The sequence below is a fragment of the Culex pipiens genome, chromosome 3, assembly GCF_016801865.2.
Source record: "Culex pipiens pallens isolate TS chromosome 3, TS_CPP_V2, whole genome shotgun sequence".
In the NCBI taxonomy this organism is placed as follows: Eukaryota; Metazoa; Arthropoda; class Insecta; order Diptera; family Culicidae; genus Culex; species Culex pipiens.
Window position 1 is genome coordinate 17,493,504 of NC_068939.1, and position 24,098 is coordinate 17,517,601.

Below are 24,098 nucleotides of genomic sequence, written 5' to 3' on the forward strand. Positions count from 1 at the left end.
TATTTATTTACTTGGCTAAGGCCGTCTCCACGTCTGGGGTGCAAGTCAATTTTTTTTTCAAAAATGTCGAAAACAAACCAGGTGTTAAATTTGATCTAACGTTCATCTGTAGACGAAACATCTGTCGATACTAGTCGGGTACTCATTCTCTGGTACTCAACAAGTACCGCTAAGCCTGGACTCTGGAGCAATGTTTAAAATGCGTGTTTTGGGAGATTTTTGGATTACTGCCTATGTTGATAGGAGCAACATTAACAAAAAGTTTTAAATTCTAAAAAAATAATAAATTAAAAAATAACAAAAACAGAAAAATAAATTTAAAAATTAAAGATGAAAAAAATTTATACATTTCTTGTTAGGTAACTGGGCTGCTTTTTAACGGGTTGTAGCCTACCTTAAACAAGCAGATAAACGTCAAAAAACCAAAATAAACCGAAATGACCGAGGGGTTGGTGGATGCAAAAATCAAGTTCAATGGTTAAAAAAAACTTTTTAAAAGCTTTTATTAAATTTCAAGTCACAATTAAAGAAGAGAAGTAACTTGAGAATTTGAAGTTTGAGATTGCAAAAAAAATGTCCACGTGGTTTGTGGATGGTCTATAATAAACATCGACAATTTTCATAAATTCAAAAAAAAATTAAATCAATTTAAAAATGCAAACAGTGATTGTAAACACAGGGGAATTAATTTTTACTATATTTTTATGATTGCATTAAAATTTTTATTGAAATTTTTAAGTTTTTTGAAAAAAAAAATCTTTTTCAGATTTTTCGGGCCAACTTTGAAGGGGGCAAATTTCATTTTAGTTTAAACTTTTTTTAAATTAAAATTTTTTCATAGTTTATGTGCAACGGCAAAAACTGTTTTTATTATTATTGTAATTTTTGTGAAATTAGCTTTGATTTTTTCCACCTTTTTTTTATTTTTTTTAATATAAAAAATGAAAATTTTCAGCAACTGCCTTATTTTGTTTTAGAGCAATTCCAGCTCAAATCAGGAATTTTTCTGGTACTTTTGTACCCGAACCTCTCCAATTTGAAACTTTGTAGACATGTCATCCTAGACCTATATAAGCCATTTTTGTGTATATGGAGCCAATAGTACTCGAAAATAACATTTGAGGAGGGAATAAGGTATTTAAATATTTTTGTATTTTGTAATTTAAAAATTACTGTATCTCGAAGCCGTTGCGTCGTATCAATAAGTGGCCAAAGACAAACTTGTAGGAAATTGGACGAGCTTTCTGAAAAAATACACTGAAACAAAAATACACGCCAATTTTATGAGATTTTTTTTAAAACTTAACTTAAATTTAAAGGAGATGTCACGTTTTTTTTCGTTCAAAATTTTTGAGGAAATAGCCCAAAATGTTACCAAAAGACTGACGAGAAATGCAGGATGGTACGTCTCTCCTAAAAAAAATACAAAAATCATTGACTAAAACTGTTTTTTTTTTTTAATTGGTTTAAACGTCGAAATTTTCATAAACCGGTAGGGGGAATCGATTCCCCAGTCAATTTTACATAAAAGTCTTCATATTGACCTTTGTCCTATGTCCAATCCTTGGGAAGAAACAGCGCTTTTAAAAATAAAAATGTTGTAAAAATGGGATTTTGGTGGTTTTTGGCAGTCTCGTAAATATTTTTACAGGAAAGCTCGTCCAATTTCCTGCCTTTGATAGCTTGTTGATTTATATCGTTTATATATTTACGTAAGCAAATTTACTGTCCTGGTTTCTACCACACTGAAAAAAATATTCTATTTTCAGTTATTAGCAATGTAATTAAGCTTATATCTGTAAGCCCTGACATCCAATTGAAATGCTGTCAAAGACAAACTTATAGGAAATTAGACGAGCTTATTGGTAAAAATATTTACGAGACTGAAAAACCAAGTCTGTCATATAGAAATTGCCAAAAACCACCAAAAACCCCATTTTATTCAACATTTTTATTTTTAAAACCGCTGTATCTTCCCAAGGATTGGACATAGGACAATGGTCAATATGGAGACTTTTATCAAAATGATCTTGGCAATCGATTCCCATTTCCGGTTTATGAAAATTTCGACGTTTAGACCACTTTTCAAAAAAACAGTTTTAGTAAATGATTTTTGTATTTTTTTTAGGAAAGACAATACCATCCTGCATTTTTCGTGAGTCTTTTGTAACATCTTAGGCTATTTCCTCAAAAATTTTGAACGAAGAAAAATCGTGACATCACCTTTAAATTTAAGTTTTAGACTTAAAACTCAAAAAATCTTATAGAAGTGGCGTGTATGTTTGTTTCAGTGTATTTTTTTTCGGAAAGCTCGTCCAATTTCCTACAAGTTTGTCTGAGACCACTTTTTGATACGACGCAACGGCTTCGAGATACAGTAATTTTTAAATTGCAAAATACTAAACTATTTAAATACCTTACACCCTTCTCAAATGTTATTTTTGAGTACTAAATGGCTTATATAGGCCTAGGATAACATGTCTACAAAGTTTCATTGAAATCGGAGAGGGTCGGGTACAAAAGTATTAGAAAAAATCCGGATTTGAGCTGGAATTGCTCTTCAATACGTTTAAATTATTAAATTTTGTGTAGTGTTTTTTCTGAAATTTTATATTTGTTTTTTAATTTTGAAATTTGTAAAAGTTTTTAGCGATTTTTCAGTACATGATTCGGTTTTTTTCCGTGCATTGTTCCATTTTAAACGGTAGCGAACCGGCACAGAACCGAATAGCAAAGTGAAATCCCGCTGAACTGAGAGCATAATTTGCTACTGTGGTGCGTGTTTTATGTTTGCCCCCAGCCGTGGAGACGATCTAAAACATTGAGGAGGCCTTCCTTTTGCTTATGGGTCAATCATACAAGTCTTCATACAATTCTGGCAGCATTCCATAGGTACTTCTTTGTTAAGAGGGAAGGCTTCTTATGTTTGAGAAAAATAAAAGATACAAAAATACCACAGTCCAACAAGATTTTGTCTCTGAGACGAGTATATGTGTTCCTAGTAGAATTTTGCCTGCTGAATCCGAATCCGGGTCCAGAATTGCTCCAAATGGTCCCAATTTTGAGATACACCCGTTTGAAATGTTAGTTTAGGCCAAAATTAGCTACTTTGTCGACTATTTTACAAAAGAACTATTGAATAAACAATTAAACCAATACATGTATCTTAAAGTTCACGTTTTCCCCTTTCTGAAACACCCCTGGTTTTCAAAATTTGATTGTTTCTACACATATTTATAGCCATTTTAAAATTATATTTTCAGTTGGTTCTCATTCAAGTTTTTCCAACTTACATGCAAGTCAAATTCTAATTTAAAAATGGCATTAAATATGCGTAGAAACAATCAAATTTTAAAAACCAGGGGTGTTTCAGAAAGGGGAAAACGTGAACTTTAAGATACATGTATTGGTTTAATTGTTTATTCAATAGTTCTTTTGTAAAATAGTCGACAAAGTAGCTAATTTTGGCCTAAACTAACATTTCAAACGGGTGTATCTCAAAATTGGGACCATTTGGAGCAATTCTGGACCCGGATTCGGATTCAGCAGGCAAAATTCTACTAGGAACACATATTCTCGTCTCAGAGACAAGAAACATTTGATTTTTTGTTGAACTGTGTACTCTTATGGCTTCGTCCGATTTTGTAGGGAATGCTCTCTGGTTTGAACAATGCAATTGCAAGAATTGACGGCTGTATTTGTTAATTTGCCTTTTGTTGTGTTGGTAAGAAATAAATATGATGTTGTTTGCATAAATTGCTTCTTACTTGAAAAGCCAAATTTGGATGAAGCAGTGTTTGTTAGAAATACCTAAATAACTAATTGAAAAGCAAAAAGCAACTCAAAATAAAAACAAAACGAAAAAAAAATACAACAGAAATTGACGAAATGAACGCAATCAACACGAAACCTAGGTCCAAACCGAACGACAAACGAACGAACGTAAACATACAGTTAGGGGCGGATGACCGTCGTTCGGGGGAGCTCCCCGAGCTGACCGAGTCTGACTCACTGGTCGTCCGCGAAGTGTTGGTGGAAGACGGGGAGGAGGAGGACGCTGGCGTTGGCCGCTGGTCGTCGTTGTTGGTGGTTGGTGGTGTCGTCGTCGCGGTCGAGGCCGTCGCGGAGGAAGAGCGGCTTGCGCTGCTGCTCCGGCCCGGCGGCGCCCTCGAACCGTCTACAGAAAACAATAACAATTGGGGGGTGGAAAATAAAACATAAGGAAGGATGTTCGTTTGGTGGTCGCGGTTGCGGTCGCTAACCTGGCGCTCCCATCGTCTGGACCAGGCTCTGCACACGTCTAACGGTCTGGGGGTCGTACAGGGGAATATAGACGCGGGTCACCACGTCGTCCGGAAGTTCCGACAGTGGAATGACGCGGCGTGCGGACTGACCTTGCGGTTGCGCTGTGGCGGTGGTGGGTGCGTTTGCTCCCGTGTTTGCGGTGCCCGTTGCTGGACCTGCAGCAGCCGCTGATCCCGTGGTGGGGCGGTTCTGAGTGTTGACCGGAATCAACGGTGGCATCGTAAGTGGTCCACCGGGGGCCGAACCGGGCATTCCGGGAATCGAAAGGTTGATGATCTGTGCGTTGATGTTGTTGTTGCCGACCTCCGGGTTGTTGTTGTTGTGGGTGGCTCGCAGCAGGTTCGCCAAGTTGATGTTGTTCTACGACAAAGAAAGTAACTTAGAACTCAAATGATTAAACAATGGACGCAGCTGACTTACCGGAACGGCTGCAATTCCGGAGCTAACAAACGCCGACTGCTCGACCAGAATCGGCCGGCAGCACAGATGACGCGGCGCTGCGGTCTGCAGGTCCAACATCAGGTCACTGATGGCGTGCTGGGCATGGGACATGTAGTGCAGGGCTTCCGAAATGCGGTCAAACACGCGTTGGGCATTCTCACGGATAGCGGCATCCCTCTCCTCGTACGTCGGATCATTTTGCAGTATATCGTAGTACTGCTGCAGGAACGGTTCCATGCGTCGCTGGACGACCCGCATCTGTTGGACCACTTCGGCCAACGTTTGCGTGCTTGTGGTTTGGTTCCGCGAAGATCCGCTGCCGCTGCCTCCACCACTTGCTCCACCGGCACCGGGTCGTGCCTGCCGTCTCGAATCGGCACTCGACTCCGACGTGCTGGAAGACGTCGACGAGCTGCCCGAAGAAGCGCCCGAACTTTCCTGGGCCGGCGTGGCCGTTGCGCTCGTGTTCGGTGGCGTTACGATGGCCGAGTCGGGAATCGTACCGAAAACCTGCACCGACGGGTTGAGCGTGTCCTGCTGCTGCTGAACCGTCACGTTCGAGATGCCATTCTGACGGAACGCTGCCGAAACTGCACCCTGGAAGGCCTGCACAAAGTTCTGCATCTGGTTCGGCGGGATGTCCACGTCTCCAACCGCGCTAATGCCCACCTCAAACACCGTCGATTCCATCGTCTGCTGGGACAGAATGTCCATCGCCGTGTTGTTCAAACCGCGTTCCGGCGTCTCCAAATAGCTGATTATGTTGTCCACACACTGCAGCATGTGACGGGCCACGGTAATCCGGTTCATGCAGAGCGTCGACGACGGACTCACGGTCGGAATTTGCGGAGGAGTTTGCTACGAAAAAAAAAAAACAAATTCAATTGCCACAATCCCACAATCCCAAAAAAAAAACGCATCCTCACCGTGGCATTCACGTTCAGCGGAATCGACGTCATCGAGCCAAAGTACATCGTGTTGAAATCGTCCAACCCGCGGAAGATCTGGCCCCGGGAGGCGCCATTGTCGCTGCTGCGGGAGCGCCTCGCCGAAGCTCGTGCCCCCTCGTCGGACAGGCTGCTGGAACCGACGCCGCCGCTGGTGCTGCTGCTCGAGCCACGGGCCGACGGTGGGGCGCGCTGAACCAGGTGGACCACCTTCCCGTTCACGTCGTACTCCTTCAGGGCCTTGTCGTCGCTCAGCACGCGGCCACAGTAGATGAGCCGCTGCATGTCCACCGCCACGTTGATCTTTTCGGCGATGTGCTCCTTGAACTGGCGCACCGTAATCTGGATGCGGGTGGGAGGAGGGGGAATTTGTTTATATTTTTTTTTGTTTTTAATTTTTAGATTTTATTGTTCTATTAGGCTGGTACCTACAAATTTTATGTAAAGCTTTCGTTTTTTTAATTTTCAAATGTTTTTTTTCAAGTTTTTAGCAATAAAATTATATCATTGCTGTTTAAAATTGCAAAAAAATGCGTTTAAAGGTATTTTGGGAAACGAAAAATTACCGCATAAATTTTTTGACTTAAATTGTAGTCGATGTTGGTGAGTGAGTTATTTCCTCTAGATTTTTAGATAATATTTTTTTTTCTTTTTTTCTGAGTAAGAACACTATTTTAAACCAAACTGCATAATCTACTCAAAAGTGATGAAAATGCATATGGGTCATTTATGCGAACAGAGGCAGTGTAGTCCACAAAACAAAAAAACAGACTATAACCGACTAAAAACTAAAACAAATCGAAATGATCGAGGAGCTAGTAGATGGAAAAGCAAGATCAGCAATTTTTTTTGTTTTTATATGCCATATAAACTGCCCATGTTCACAAAACTGTCCCATATGCAAAAACAGCAAGCTGAGAAAAACGCAAGGAAAATTTGTTCCACATTTGTTAAGTTTTCACTACACCCCTGGATTTCCTCCTGATTTCTAGAACAAAGTCAAGCAAAACATGGTAATAGGCCCGAAGCCGAAGTGTAAACAAAGAATCTATCCTGCTCGTTTCTAATGTAAACATCAACTGACGTGAGCAGGATAGACTCTTTGTTTACACTTTGGCTTCGGCCTTATTACAATGTTTTGCTTCAGGTACTGGATGTTATAGGCTTTTCGAAAGATCACAAGAGTACAATGTCTTGTTTACCTATAGGGACGTGGCGTTACATCGTGCTGCCATCTGTTTTTTTTTAGTGCAAGAGTGGAAAAGTGCTGAGTCATCGTCTAAAAATAGACGGCGTGCTATCTCGCCCAGCAAAATTAAGTCGATAAAGTAGGCGGTTTCGATGGAGAAAAGGTGGTAAACGTCGTCTAAAAATAACGACGCCATCCCTCTATTGTATAGAAAGACCACTAAAGCTTTATGTAAATTTGTGTGTACAACGATAAAAAAATTCAATTAAAAATAATTTCTGATCCCTTTTTTTATTTTAATGCAATAAAAAGGCAATATTTCTAGAGTATTTTTTAATAGGTCCTATAATCATATGAAAGACAATAGCTTATAGGTCCTTTTAAAAAAACTCGTTTAAAATTGTTGAACAATATCACAAATTTAAGCGAAATTTCAGGACCCAATTATTAGAACTTCTGAAATTGATTGAAGAATTTGGGAGTTTTTTTTTTTGAAAAGGCACAGAGCAATTCCAGCCCAAAACAGGATTTTTTAGGAACTTTTTTCTTGACCCTCTCTGATTTCAATGAAACTTTGTTGACATGTTATCTTAGGCATATATAAGCCATTTTTGTGTATATGGAGCCAGTTACACTCGATAATGACATTTGAGAAGGGCGTAAGTGTTCTAAATATTTTTGTATTTCGTAATTTAAATATTTCTATATCTCGAAGCCGTTGCATCGTATCAAAATGTGGTCGAAGACAAACTTGTAGGAAATTTGACGGGCTTTCCGAAAAAAATACACTGAAAGAAAAATACACGCCACTTTTATGAGATTTTTTGATTTTCAAGTTTAAAAGTCAAATTTGAAGGTGAGCCCACGATTTTTTTTCGTCCAAAATTTTTGTGAAAATAGCCTAAGACAGGGGTGACCAAAGTATGGCCCGCGGGCCAAACGTGGCCCGCGAGGTGATTTTTTGTGGCCCGCGGACCCATTTTGAATAGTCATGTAAAATGGCCCGTTGACCACTTGTCAAGTGATTTTATACTTTTCCAAAATCAAGGTTTATTTTGAACTTTTTTATGATAATCTTTTTTTTATTTTTTGGTAATAAAAAATAATGAGTTTTCAATATTTTGATACCCAAATAAGGACAAAAATATGTTTTTCAAAGATCTTAATAATTGAAACAATTTCAGTTTCGAAGTGAGTAAAACTAGTAAACTTTCATAATACATTTTTGGAAAACGTTTAAATTTCACTTACGTAGAAATCTTTGATAATTGCAAAAATAAGAGTATTCTATATTCGCAATTCGCAATTCGCAATTCGCAATTTTCAGTGTAAGAACGGGCCTTGACCGATCTTATGCACTAGGTTCCCGACGAACACGCACTGCCCTTACACCTACATCTCACCCTTGCTCTGAGTCAGTACGAGCAGCACGCTAGAACACGCTTTGAGTGTTCGTGCCAGGCATGCACACCTTCTTTTCCGGTTACGCATTTTAACTCGGCCGGGGGTGGTACATTACGTAGGGTTTGATGTAAGTATAAGCGCCTAACCTTTTAAAGTGTGCCTAACAACTTTCATTAAACTGTTTTATTTATAGTTTGAATTCAAAAACTAGTTGTTATTTACTGTGTATTGTTTTCTCCTGAAATCTTCCCTATTGTTGAGTCTGTTTATCTGTTGCTATTTCTTTTGTCGCGGTGTTTTGTTACAATATTTTGGTCCTAAGCATTTTAAAAAAGTTTTTCAAAAGTATAATAGTAATATTTGTGTTAATCCTTTAATCATTCCATAAATTGAGTAAGGGCTCGAACCTCACTTGCTTAAGAAAAAGGTGAAGTTTCAAAACAATGGACAGTGAAGGAAATATACTATGTAACGAATCAATAATAAAAGAAAGATAATAATTTATGAAGTAGATAAAGAAATTAACAATAGTTAATAAATAGAGGTAACAAACAAGCTTAGATTTATTGAGGGCAACTTACAGGGAAGATGAGAAATTATTCAAATAGATAAATAAAGAAAGGCACAAAATTGACATCGCTGCCAAATTAAGGGAAAGAAGATAGTTTGTTACAGCAGCATCAATTGGTAAAATAGAGTGAAAAAGCGTTGAGAAATAAGAGAATCAAATAAGTAAAATCGAAATCAAATGGAGGATAGTAAACAGAAGCCGCGTTAGCAAATCAGTGAAACAAAATAAACAGAAGATAGGTGGTAGCTGAGAATGAAGAGAAGAGAAACCCCGTTGTGCGATGTTTCAGGTACATCCACAGCAGTTGACTCAACATACTGCGAATCAAAACAATACCGTCTACAATCACAAATTACTTCCCTTTCCCACATTGACGCGCCCCTTTCTTTTAGCCGCCTCTACTCTGACCCTCGCTGGTCAAAGGTTTACGAGTCGTTTCCACAGGCCACCAGCTAGGTTACACCTTGTCATCATGATGACTAAACCAAGCCAACGTGGAGGTAAGAAAATAGGACACTTGCAAGGAACCAGAGCCATGCTGTTTTGTCCAAACAGCACTACGGATGTAGTTGGGCTCCTCCCGGGATGTTCCTCGCCTGGGTGTTGTCAACCGACGAGTATCATCAGTATCATGCACCCTTGGCCTGCAAGAGTATTCTATATTAATTTCAAAGTCATAATGACCCTTTCATGAACTGACCCTCAAACTTACTGTACACTTAGAAATCTTCCCTCGGGATTCGAACTTTGTTCGAACTCATGACAGCTGGATAACAAGTCAGACAAAATGTTAAAATCGAAGAAATAAGGCTGTTGCAACTATTTTACAATTTATCGACCAACCCTCTCCTCACCCAATTATTAAGAATTGGCTCAAAAAATAAGGGGCAAAAATGTATTTTTGAAAAACCTCAAAAAATCAAAAGAAATATAAGTGCAATCAACTGAAATCAATTAAAAATGCATTCCTCTGCGTTTGGTATCATTTGAGCATGTTCGGGTTATTTATTCAAAAGTAATTTGAATGTCAGTGAATTTTCGATGTATAATGTTTTTTCGTTAAAATGTTTTTTTTGTTGAATCTTCCATTTTTTTTATAATGATTTAAATTTATTTTTACTGGTTCCTAAAACAGTTTCTAGCATTTTTTCATAGAAATTTTGGTTCTCAACGATCCCACTTAATTTAAAGATAAAATTACGCTGTTATATTATTTGTTAAGATTATATGTCACCCTTTTCAAAACATAAAAACAAAACATAAAAATTTGATTAAAATCACAAGTGCATTCAGCTTAAATTTTAAATGAAAAAAGTGTTTTAAAATGCATTATATACCTGTCAAGTTGATTGCATAATCATAAGTTTCCAAAATTTCTAAGTTTTAACGAAAATTTTATTTTTGTGAGAAAAAAAGTTTTTGCGGTGCCAAACACAGTAATTTCATAAAAGTTTAAAATATTTTTAAACGAGCCCAAACAAGCTAAATAATATTATCAATGCAGAAAAATTAATTTTAGATTGTTTTGAGTTGATTAGACTTCTATTTCCACTGAAATTTTCCAGTTTTGTGAAAAAAAATTTGCCCCCTGAATTTTCCGAACCTATTTTGAAGGGAAGTGAAATAAACTTTGAAAAATATTTGAAACTGCCTTACTTCTAATTAAAGAAAATGTTCAAAAATAACAGAAGTTAAAAAAAAACTATAGATGTATTTTCAATTCTTTTAAATTAAAATAACGAAATTTCATTTATTTAAATTACTTATTTTGCAAATTTGGCCCGCAAGCTCATTTGGGCTTCAAATTTGGCCCGGCCTCTAAAAACTTTGAGCACCCCTGGCCTAAGATGTTACAAAAAGACTCACGAAAAATGCAGTATGGAGCAACTCACCTAAAAAATTACAAAAATCATTTACTGAAACTGATTTTTAAAAAGTGCTCCAAACGTCAAAATTTTCAAAAACCGAACACGAGAGTCGATTCTTCAAACAATTTTACATAAAAGTCTCCATATTGACCATGGTCCTAAGTCCAATCCTTGTGAAGTTACAGCGGTTTTAAAAATAAAAATGTTGAAAAAATAGGTTTTTTGATGGTTTTTGGCGATTTCTATATGACAGACTTGATTTTTCAGTCTCGAAAATATTTTTACCGGAAAGCTCGTCCGATTTCCCATAAGTTTGTCTTTGACCACATTTCAAATGGATGTATGGGCTTACAGATATAAGCTAATTAACTATCCAGGTTACTATACTACACTGAAAAAATATTATGTTTTCAGTTATGAGCAATGTGATTAGCTTATATCTGTAAGCCTATACATCCAATTGAAATGTGGTCAAAGGCAAACTTATGGGAAATTGGACGAGCTTTCCGGTAAAAATATTTTCGAGACTGAAAAATCAAGTCTGTCATACAGAAATAACGAAAAACCACCAAAAAACCTTCTTTTTCAACATTTTTATTTTTAAAACCGATGTTACTTCACAAGGATTGGACTTAGGACAATGGTCAATATGAAGACTTTTATGTAAAATTGCCTAGAGAATCGACTCTCGTGTTCGGATTTTGAAAATTTTGATGTTTAGAGCACTTTTGAAAAAAACAGTTTCAGTAAATTATTTTTGTATTTTTTTAAGAGAGTTGCTCCATCCTGCATTTTTCGTGAGTCTTTTCGTAACATCTTAGGCTATTTTCACAAAAATTTTGAACAAAAAAAATCGTGGGCTTACATGGTGTCGATCCAAATCCCAAAATAAAATTCCCTGACTTTTCCCTGACCTCTCCAGACCATCATTTTTTTTTATTTTCTATTTTTTACTAACATATTGTTTGGAGCGTTTCATGCATTTTCCATTTTGAATATTGCAAATTTAAGATATTGAACAAAATCAACGACTTTTTTATTTTGATTTTTTTAACCATGAATTCTACAAAAACTTTAAAACTTTTTGTTTATTTTGTCAATAATTTTTTTGGGTCCTATAAATATATGAAACACAAAAATATTGAAATAATTACAATTGTTGCGAATTTCAAATTGCGATTAGTTAGTTTCACTTCATTTCCTAAAGAAAATTTAAAGTTAAAAGTTTTCAAAAAAAAAATTGAAAATTTGAATTAAAGTAAGAAGTCATGTTTAATTTTAAAATTGTTGCCTTTTGCGGAATATTCAAACGAATTAGGCCGATGTCATTTTTGATTGTGTTTTTATTAGAAAAAACTAAAGGTTTTGGAGACAAAAGCTTTAAAAAAATATGTAATTTTGTAGAACTTTAAGAAAGATTAAAACAAAACTGAAAAACTAAGAAAATGTACAATTAAATAAAAAAAAAATCAAGTAAATGTTAACGGTTTTTTAAAAGATCTAGGTCTTTTTCAACAAGGATTGTATTTAAAGTAAACGGTTTTCTGGAAAACATCTTCTCAAAAAATTTAAATTTTTTTTTTGCTGTAAATTAAAAAAAATGGTTTCTACCTTGACAAGAACCTATAGACGATCATTTACACAATCAATACATTTTTTAAAAATAAAAACAAAATACAACCTGCTCGAACATTTCAAAAAGTCATTATTTATCAAACATAGATATTTGGGTGTTTTGGAATAGATTCCAAATTTAAGCTCGATCTGACCACGGGAACTCCTCCTTGTAACCCCTTGAATGTTGTTTGGGGAAAATATGTAAAATGTAGTTGTACAATCCCTATGAAATCTCGGATGCTGGAAACAGACGTGCATTGACTCAATAGCAAAAATCAACAACAACAAAAAACAACTCTTCCGAAGAGACCATATTTTATAAATTCTTGAACTCTCAAATTCCTTTATTCAGAATTGTTAAGGAGAAATCAAAAAAAAAATCCGCGCCATCCCAAAACCCAATCCGCGCAAAATCCGCGTCATTTTATGAAAAATAATTTTGCGACAAACAGACAAAAGAGTTTCATAATAAATTCAATTTTGTAATCTCAGAACGCAGAATCTTGAAACGCTGAAAATGTATTTTTGCTAGGATTAGGTAAACTAGAGGAAAAAGCCAAAACAAACATTTTGGAAAAAAAATCAAAAATTACAACATTTTGAAATAAAGATTTAAAAACTCAATGAAGTCTTAATAAAACAAATAATAAAATTTAAAAATTGTAATAAATTCTCGATCTTGAGGTTTTAAATTTCAGATACAGTTCATACTCGATGATCTTACCAAAGCGTAGCTTAGAAAAATCGAAGCAAATTTTCCTACATCATCTTCATAAAATATTAGAAGAATTTAAGAGTTTTTAGAATTTAAGAATTTAAGAATTTAAGAATTTAAGAATTTAAGAATTTAAGAATTTAAGAATTTAAGAATTTAAGAATTTCAGAATTTAAGAATTAAAGAATTAAAGAATTTAAGAATTTAAGAATTTAAGAATTTAAGAATTTAAGAATTTAAGAATTTAAGAATTTAAGAATTTAAGAATTTAAGAATTTAAGAATTTAAGAATTTAAGAATTTAAGAATTTAAGAATTTAAGAATTTAAGAATTTAAGAATTTAAGAATTTAAGAATTTAAGAATTTAAGAATTTAAGAATTTAAGAATTTAAGAATTTAAGAATTTAAGAATTTAAGAATTTAAGAATTTAAGAATTTAAGAATTTAAGAATTTAAGAATTTAAGAATTTAAGAATTTAAGAATTTAAGAATTTAAGAATTTAAGAATTTAAGAATTTAAGAATTTAAGAATTTAAGAATTTAAGAATTTAAGAATTTAAGAATTTAAGAATTTAAGAATTTAAGAATTTAAGAATTTAAGAATTTAAGAATTTAAGAATTTAAGAATTTAAGAATTTAAGAATTTAAGAATTTAAGAATTTAAGAATTTAAGAATTTAAGAATTTAAGAATTTAAGAATTTGAAAATAATATTTTTTTGTTCTCTAGATTGTTCTTATTTTATTTTATTTTTTTGAATATTGATATTTTTGTTTTCAGATTTTATTAATTTTTGATTGAAAAATTTCGGATCTTTTAATTTCTTTTTTAATATGAATTTATTTTTTGGGTTTTTTAATACTATTTTTTTTATTTTTTCCTAATTTCTGAATAATCCAATTTTGAAAGTTGGAGCTGTAATTTTTGAATGTTTCGATTTTTTATTTTTCTTCAAGGATGTTCAAATTTGAAAAAAAGATATTTCTTCTGGTTGAATCCCATCTAAAATTCAAAGGTGGAGAAGCTTCTGTTACATCCAATCAATTTGGGAAAGAAGCGCAGTACACCCACTGGAACATGCCCAATAATAATTTTTGTTACTTCCAAATGTCTGTATCTTCAGGAAAAGTTTGAAATATGATTAAGATTCACAAGATTAAAATTGAATGTATCCAGTATAAAAGAACAATAAATAAGGATAAAAAACATTACTCAAAACTTTAAAGAAATTAAATATTCAGAGTCAGTATGTTTAAAAATAAGTTGACTGTAGTCCGTAAAAACACTGTTTCGCCTTCCTCACGTTACTGAGGAAAGGCTATAAAATCACTCGAAAAATGAACTTCTCCATTAGACCTCCTAGACCCACCTTCATGTATACCTATCGAATTATGTAGTTTAGTTAAGTACTTCAAAAGTTATGCTAAAAAAACGATTTTAACAAAAGTCCGGAAGATTGTAAAAAGGGTGGTTTTTGTAAGAAAACCCGTCATGCTATACATTTTCAGAAAGGAATTTAAAAGACCTTTCCAACGCGTCCAAGACATTGAAGATCTGATAAATCTATCAAAAGTTATAAGCACTTAAGTGTTATTTATACGCTTTTTGGAGGCCGGATCTCAGATAAGTTGATGAAAACGTTGTCCGGATCAGAGCTGAAAATGTCAGGGGTCCTGACTCGAAAATCGGTGACGCTGACTCGAATTTTTGAGATCCATTCACTAAACCGCAAAACCGTGACATAAACAAACCCGACTCAGTCGTGAGTGCCCTAGCTCACTGAGCAATTGCAATGCGAGGCAGTAGTCGACCAACGCTCATTCGACGTTGCACGCACACACATAAAGAAACAAGTTTTTACACAAAAAGTTGGTATTTATGCGTGGAAATGTAATTTTGAATATAAGTTATGGTTGTTTTAAGTGTTTTGCACAGTCTAGAACCATTCAATTGTTTAAAAATAGTCAAAATAGTGTTTAGAGAGGATTTTACGAGTCAGTCATACGACACGAATTGAGTGAGTGTAGCTCATTTTTTCACGTCTCTCATTCTCCAGCAGCCGACCGGCACGAGTCAGGCGGCAGTGGTTGAACGGACACAGTAGGCCCACAGTCACATGCTAGCAGTGAACTGACATTTTGGTTTGCTTCATGTGTACGCTGGGTTGGAAACATTTTGCAGGCCTGGTCCGGATCTCTCATGCGACCTATCGTTGGATAGGTATTCAAAAGAGCTTTCCATCGTGTCCAAAACATTGAAGATCTGACAAGCCTATCAAAAGTTATAAGCACTTAAGTGTTATTTACGAACTTTTTTGAGGCCGGATCTCAGATATTTTGATGAAAACGTTGTCCGGACCTATCATGCGACCTATCGTAGGATGGGTATTCAAAAAAACTTTCTAACACGTCCAAAACATTGAAGATCTGACAACCCTACACCCAGAACTGGGCATCGGCATACGAGAGAATAAAGAGCACGATTCGGTAGTAAAATGGTACTGTGTGCGGACTGAGAGGATAAATCCCGAAATTACCGAGAGTACTTTACTCATGGGTTCATCTTCAAAAAAAGTTCATCTATCAAAAAAAAAAGTACTGGTACCGAGACTCGAACCCAAGACCTTCGGCATATTGAACCGTGCCTTTGCCGTATGGGCCACCGCGGTTCGGTGACTAAGTGGCGGTCATGTGTCCATACAAGCCACTCAATAGGATGAACTGTTCCAATGAACGAATGAACACGCGAGAGGACTATACTCTCGCAAAATAGCACTTTCCTCACGTTTCTTTTCGTGAGGACTATCCTCTCGTTCTTTAACTTTGGGTGTATCAAAAGTTATAAGCACTTAAGTGTTATTTACGCAATTTTTGCATTTTGGATGGCACCCTTTAAATGTGAGGAAGGCGCCAACCACCTAAGGGTGGATTAAGTAACGTTTTTTCCATAAATTTTTGTTTTATTTCTTTAATTCTTGAATTTAATTCTTTAATTTTTAATTCCATTTCACCATCACTATTTTGCTTACATTTTAGATTACACAAATTTAGACTACTTTAGATCATTTTTAAATCATAGTCCAGTTTAATTTTGAGAAAAATAAAAAATTAGATAACGAATACTTAAGTGAAATTTAGGAAAATTTTCTAACTTTATAATTTTTGTAAGAATTTTAGAATAAGAATCTAAAAAATTAAGAAATCAACAATTCCAAAATATCAACACTTCAAAATTTAAAAAATTTAGAATCTTTATGCTTTAGAATTTTAGATATTTTTTAATTTTAAAATCTGGAGTTTTTTTTTAAAAAGGTCCAATAAACCAAATTTTCAGTTTTTGCTTTTTGGGTTTTTTTTAATACCCCTGACTCAAGGCGGTTTCAAAAACACCCAAAAAGCAAAAACTGGAAATTTGGTTTATTGGACCTTTAAAAAAAAAACTCCAGAAATGTTCGATTTTTTTAACTTTGGATTTTTTAAATCATTAAGTTTTTCTGACAAAATGTATGATTTTCTCTATGGTCCCTATATGCTAAGCAAACAACCAATTTTCGAACAAATCTCTGAGGATGGTGGGACAGCTGCCTCATATTTTCCCACCCTGTGTGATGTGCGCTAGTAATTTGTATTTTTCAGTTGAACGGAAATCCAAATAAAATCCAAATTATTTGATTTTCAAACCTAAACATTGCAAACAAGTTATGCGCTTTTCATCGTGACCCTTTTCTTAAGCATTTTTTATATTGAGTTCTGCGTTCCTTCCGGACTGACCAATTTAAAAATTAAATATTATCAATGTTGCAAAGTTTGACCTGGAAGACATTCAAATACATCATCAAGGGCGAATTTTTAAAAAGAAATGAAATTTTGTAGTAATATTTTTAAGATCATCGAAATTCCCTGACCTAGCATAAAATTCCCTGACTTTCCCTGACTTTTCCAGGTCGAATAAAATTCCCTGACAATTCCAGGTTTTCCCTGACTTTTCCAGAAATCGACACCATGGCTTATTCTCAAATCTGACTTTTAAACTTAAAAATCAAAAAATCTCATAAAAATGGAGTGTATTTTTCTTTCAGTGTATTTTTTTCGGAAAGCCCGTCAAATTTTCTACAAGTTTGTCTTGGACCACATTTTGATACGATGCAACGGCTTCGAGATACAAAAATATTTAAATTAAGAAATACAAAAATATTTAAAACACTTACGCCCTTCTCAAATGTCATTATCGAGTGTAACTGGCTCCATATACACAAAAATGGCTTATATATGCCAAAGATAACATGTCAACAAAGTTTCATTGAAATCGGAGCGGGTCGGGTACAACCGATTCCCTATTTGACATGGAATTGCTCTACAATAAACCATATTTTTATTTTTTGCTTATTGGTTCAGGAGTATTGAAAAACACCAAAAAGCAAAAACTGAAAATTTGGTTTATCAGACCTTAACAAAAAACTCCAGAATTTCACTTTTTTGAACATGGGAAATTATTCCTAGAACGACAGTAAACCACTAAACAAAAAAAAAAAGATGGCTACTTTCATCATGGCTTTAATCGGATTCCTTCTGAAAGCTCTCTAGACCAGCACGGATTGTAACGTTTTATAACGATAAAATAGTTTATTTTTTTTTTTTTTTTTTTTTTTTTTTTTTTTTTTTTTTTTTTTTTTTTTGGGAGGGTGATCCAGCCGCACATCGTTGATGTCGAAACCTCTAAACTGGGCCCTCGTCCTGTCACGTCCGTCAGTAGTCTTGTCGTACATTACAACTAGAACCAGATCTGCCAATGAATTAGTACACTTCGACCAAATAAACACTGACGCTGTATGGATCTGACTCTAGAATAAATGCACAGTTGTGTCTTATTCATAAGTCCAAAATGTTCAATTTTTCATATAAGTCCAAATATTCATTTGCGGATAACTACCTAACTTGAATTGAATAAAATTGAGATTTTAAGTAACATATCCGAAAGCTACTCTTATCTCAAATCCCCGACATTTTAATTAATAGCCAAAAAAATCTAGAACGTTTCTTTTAAAACCTGTCTGGCTTCTTAAAAAAAAATAGATTAACATTTCAAGTCGTGAATTGAAAAAGAGACGACCATTTGATCGTCAGAATTCCAGTAGATCCTCGATTCGCAACAATGGTCGATACAATCATAATCCGACAGTCGTTAGTTCAACAGATCAACGAATTTAGTCCGATATCATTTCACTATTGATTGATCGAGACTCTATGGAAATTTTGACAAATCAGAATGGTTTTTATGCAACTTGAATGAAAATCACCGATTCTGATAGAATTACTAAATTCACTATTACTAATTTTGTCCCTAAATAACTAAATGCAAAGTATAAACAGTTGATATTTATAGTTAAAATCCTAAATTCTACAAAAACTGATTTTTTAAAAACCTGTATCCTAACCTGACACCCACATTAAGATAGGGAAAAATCACATATGTAGCGGTTCATTGTACAAATGTGATATTTCCACTATCGGAGAACCTCCTTGTCTCGATGACAGCTTACCGGTCATCGATTAAGCCCTGAGACTGCGTCAAAGTGGGTTCTCGTAGCATGAAGTGGTGTCCATGTGTAAAAATGGAAGCTTCAGCAATATACTAAAAACTTCGATTTTAATTCCACATCGGATCAAATCATACTCCTTGCCAAATAAGCATCAAACCTATGATACTCATTATGACAAAGCCCAGGGACAACGATAAAATAGTTTTGAAAACATTTCTAGTGTTTTTTTTTTCAAAAGGACTCATAAACATATAAAAGGCAATACCTTATAGCTCGGGTGAGTTTTCAAAAAGTCGTAAGAGCCACCGTGACCTCTGACACTTATTTTTGTTTTTCTCTTACATGAAACGAAATTTAATTTATTTTTAGTTTGGGGCACTTGAAGGACGTGTAGATAAACAATCTCAAGCATGTTTGATATTGGTGTTTCGTAAGTAGGTCAAATACCGATGCAAAAAGCAGGGTTGTTACGGAAACGTCGAGAAAAAATCCGCGCCAGATCCGCGCCGACCCCAAAACCCAATCCGCGCGAAATCCGCGCCAAATAAAAAAATCGCGACAAACATAGAACATAGAGAGAGTAACATAATTAATGAAATTTTAAACGAAAAAAGAATAGTACAGAAGGCATTTGGATAAGTACCGTTGATCAGTTGTCCCACTTGTATCAAATGGAACCTTTTTTGCCATTTCTGAAGCAATATTAGCATTTTTTGCAACACTTTAAATATCGTTGCTTTAAAAACAAATTCAGGAAAAAAATTAAATTCGAAAATTTTAAAAAATTAAAGCCATAAAATAAATCACCAAATTATAAAATCTAGGTATTTAGTGCTTGATAATTCTCGCCAAAACTTTACTCTGGAAAATCGAAACACGAAATTTCTATTATTTTCTTCTCTAAATTTCTCTAAACTAAAATATGACTCCGAAAATGATCCGAACTAAGAAAATGGCAAAAAAAAATTATAATTTAATAATTTAATAATTGATTAATTTAATAATTTAATAATTTAATAATTTAATAATTTAATAATTTAATAATTTAATAATTTAATAATTTAATAATTTAATAACTTAAAAATTTAATAATTTAATAATTTAATAATTTAGTAATTTAATAATTTAATAATTTAATAATTTAATAATTTAATAATTTAATAATTTAATAATTTAATAATTTAATAATTTAATAATTTAATAATTTAATAATTTAATAATTTAACAATTTAATAATATAATAATTTAATAATTTAATAATTTAATAATTTAATAATTTAATAATTTAATAATTTAATAATTTAATAATTTAATAATTTAATAATTTAATAATTTAATAATTTAATAATTTAATAATTTAATAATTTAATAATTTAATAATTTAATAATTTAATAATTTAATAATTGAATAATTTAAAAATTTAATAATTTAAAAATTTAATAATTTAATAATATAATAATATAATAATTTATTAATTTAATAATTTGAAAATTTAATAATTTAACAATCAAATAATTTAAAAATTTAATAATTAAACAATCTAATAATTTAAAAATTTAATAATATAATAATTTGATAACTTAAGAACTTTCTTAAACAATATAAAATAAAAAAAAATCAATTGTAATATTTTCGTAATTTTTCAATTTAATAATTCGTACTACGTTTTTTGAGTCTGTATGTTTTGACAATTTCAAATTATGAATTCTATTTTTTTATTATTTGAATTTATGAATTATGTTTTTTGACAATTTCAAATTATGAATTCTATTTTTTTATTATTTGAATTTATGAATTCTATTTTTTTATTATTTATGATATGTAAATTCTGAAATTTCAAATTGTTGAATTCCAGATTTCTTATTTTTTAATTTTAACATTACATTTCGCTTTTAACGGAGATTTTAGCAGATTTCTATGTGGATTTCGTCATGTTGTGATAATGGAGCATTTCCATTCGAGCAGTTTTTGCTTTTTTTCTACAATGTATTTCTTATGGAACGAACTGTCAAAAACTGCTCGACTGCGGGTGCTCCATTGTGAATAGAATCAATGGAGCACCCGATTCGAGTGGTAGAAATGACAGTTCTCCCATAAGGAATACATTGAAGAAAAAAGCAAAACTGCTCGAATGGAACTGCTACATTCTACCTGAATCAGAGTGGCAACAGAATTTTTATTTCTTTCAATAAACCAAAAATTTTAAAATTTAAATTTTTATATTGAAAAACATTTAAAATCTAAAAAGTTTCATTGCTTCAAATTTTTAAAATTCTGTAATTTTTCGAATTTTGTTCTTTTGATTTTAATAATATTTGATATTTATTTGAATTGTAAGGCAGATGTTTTAAAAATAATGAGTTGTAATGTTATGTTGAATTTATATAACAAATCTCAATACATTAAAAAAATCGCTCCTTGAAGATTATTTCAAAGTTTCATATTAAGAAAAAAAAAACAATCAATAATTTTTAGAAGAAAATTTTCTTCATTAACAACTTCTTAGAAACTGATGTTTTCGCACTCAACGAAAAAGAATTAATTTATTTAATTTCTAATAATATTTTCCTTTGTAACTTGAAAGAAATTCTATCGTTCTCAATTATTTTGTTTATCAAAATTGCTATCCGCGCGAAATCCGCGCCTATGCAAAATTAGCCAGCAAATCCGCGCCAGATCCGCGCGATGCGCGCCATCCGCGCCATCCGCGCGATCCGCGCCGTCCGTAACAACCCTGAAAAAGGACTTTGTTTACCAATGGCTCTTACGGCTTTTTGAAAACTAATCCGAGATAGGTCCCTTAAAAAAAACAACTCTAGATTTGTTTCCTCAAGTACTCGAACAGTCTGGAGCAACATTTGAAAAGAGCGCATAAGCATTTGACAGCTGAAACTATTTCGAAAATTCTCGAGTTTTTTTTGTTTAAAGGTCCAATAAACCAAATTTCTAGTTTTTGCTTTTTGAGTGTTTTTGAAACCGCCACCCAAAAAGCAAAAACAGAAAATTTGGTTTATTGGACCTTTTAAATAAAACCTCCAGAAGCAAACAAAACAAACAAAATGTAGTCGGAGAGGCCAGCTATTGTTTGACTATTTTAATTTTATGGAAAAGTTAGAACTAGCCAAAGAATTTACAAAACAGTTCAAACCAAGTTCAAACTGTTTTCTCTGTTGCTCCAGAAATAAACCCAAAACAAAAGGGCGAATCTATTGTTTATTTCTCTTTCGTGTTGTAACCTGACGGGCGATACCTTTGTTGTGGTTGGATGGGAGACGAATACTGTGTGTAGCGTAATTTAAGACATATTTTTAAAAGAGCGAAATATGTTCTTCTCAATTTTTGATAGCAAAAATAAATAACTTAAAAAATTTCAAATTGTTCTGTACTAAAATGCGTTTTACCGGAATACGTGATTAGGTCTAAGACTAAAAAGCCTGAAGTACATAATTCAAAATTGTTCATAATTGATTGTAATTTTTGTTTTCTGTTCAACATTCTATATTATTGAAAAACATATTTTTTGTACTTTGATTTTTTTTGGGAAAGCTTGTAAAAATGTGGAAAGTTTAGATGCTAAAAAAAACTCAGATATATTTGCATATAGGGATGTCCATCAGGCTAATGTTTTTAAATCTAATCTACATACTCCACATTTTTTAAACCATTCATTAGTCAACCATTCTGGAATCATCTAGAATCGGGTTGATCGGCGTGTGTATTATTTTTTGTTTTCATTTTCATTCTTAGTAGGCGGCGATTTGGCCGATTCCGGATTGCCCCTCACAAAATGTTGCCCCTACTTACATCATCCTCCACGCTGAAGTCATGGTTCTGCGAGTCCAACGTTTTCACCTTGAGGTTTATCATTTCGGCGAGCTGCGAAAATCCGGCGACGGAACAAAATAAACACAATTTTTTTTATTAGATCACACAATTTTGAGCACGACGTATTTTTTAGCTTTTTTTTCCTCTGTCAAAACTCGAGCGCCATCTTTTTTACCACTTTCTAACCTAACAATATTAGATTTTGAGGAAGCAAATTTCACTTTTTCCTGGGTTTAGGAGCAATTTCCCGGGAATTACCTTGAGGCGCCTTCACGTCCCGGTCACTTGGCAATGTCCCTTCTCTTCCTCCCGGTTTGCAAACTTTTCACGAATCCAAACTCAGCACCACCAATATCGATCACCAACTTGAAGGAACATTCCCAATCGGCAACCCCGAAGAACCACCCACCAAACCAACGCTTGATTCCACTCGATTTATCGACTTCCGGCACCACCGGCGCACTTGCGACACTTTTGACACCTTTGGAACCAGGTGAAAATCGCTTTTCCACACGGACGAAAAATCCCCGATGACTACGTTTTGCACTCGAAAGAGAAAAACTTTGGCACGCTGCTTCTTGTTTGCGGCTTCTTCTGCTTCTGTTGTCCGCGTTGTCAAAAAAAGTCATCGCTGCATGTGTTGCCAAATGCATCGATCGTGCGCGCAGGGAAGGTAAACTCCGACAGATGTCGGACACTGACAATGTTGGAGAAGGCAGAGTTTGAAATTTTATCTTGATTTGCTTGAATTCGAGTTCTGCGATACGATTTTAGTCAAATTTCAATAATTGATTGTCTATTAAATTCAAAAATGCATTTTGTCCATAATTCATTACCGCCATTTTGGATTTAAAAATTCTAAATCTTTTTAGAGTAGTCAAGGGGTCATACTTAAGCTCGACAATCTAAAATAATAACATAAACAATTTTTTTTTTTGTGATTCGATTATCCGAAGTTTTGATTATCAAAAGTGAAATTTTGCTGAGGCCTTCAGATAATCGTGTCTGGACTGTAGTAACATCGGATAAATCAAATGACGAAATTTTTTTTTTTATTGTTGAGCTTTTGTATGACCCCTAAATTGCCCCTGATCGCATAAATGTCCCATATTCATTTTCATCGATTTTGAGTTATTGATGCAATTTGGTTCAAAATCGTGTGATCTTTCAGAAAAGCTTACAACATCCAGTACTTTGTTCTAGTAATCAGGAGAAAATACTGTTATTTTGTGAAAACTTAACACGTAGCCTTATGTGTGGAACAGACTTAAAATCAGGGTAGGTAAACCATCACCATCGCACTATCATTGATGCATATTTCGGTGCGTTCCTCGTCTCTTAAAATTTCTCTTCTCTTTTGCAGCCGAGTGATGGTCGGCTTGCTATCGCGAATATCGAAAGCCCATCACATCGACGAGAAATAGGACGAGAAATTAGGAGGAAGACATCAACTGGTTGAAATCAATGGAAGTCGATCACAATTTAGACAAAACGAACGAGGGGTTCCACAAGGATCCGTTGGAGGTCCCTTAGCCTTTACAATGTCAATTAATGATCTCCCAAGACATGTTCGTTATTGCAGTATACAATCTTTTGCCGATGACACCCAAGTTTATTTATCTTGTCCTATTTCAGAACTTCCTCACTATATTTCTTTGCTAAACGCTGATCTTTTAT

At 33.9% G+C, this 24,098-nt stretch overlaps 1 protein-coding gene across 4 annotated transcripts in view; it reads right to left on the reverse strand.

Annotated features, from left to right (window-relative positions):
• Positions 1–22,954, reverse strand: part of LOC120413439 (large proline-rich protein BAG6) — a 30,276-nt gene extending 7,322 nt beyond the window's left edge. Inside the window, exons 1-6 of one of the 4 annotated variants that reach the window (XM_039574255.2) lie at positions 22,680–22,954; positions 22,401–22,472; positions 5,673–6,035; positions 4,726–5,604; positions 4,263–4,665; positions 3,953–4,177 (exon numbers count right to left, since the gene is read on the reverse strand). In XM_039574255.2, the coding sequence (XP_039430189.1) occupies positions 3,953–4,177; positions 4,263–4,665; positions 4,726–5,604; positions 5,673–6,035; positions 22,401–22,463 (1,933 nt within the window). In that variant the 5' untranslated portion in view covers positions 22,464–22,472; positions 22,680–22,954. The remainder of the gene's footprint in view (positions 1–3,952; positions 4,178–4,262; positions 4,666–4,725; positions 5,605–5,672; positions 6,036–22,400; positions 22,473–22,679) is intronic. The other 3 variants (XM_052709501.1, XM_039574254.2, XM_039574256.2) reach the window with 3 other exon arrangements.
• Between the last annotated feature and the right edge of the window lie 1,144 nt (positions 22,955–24,098).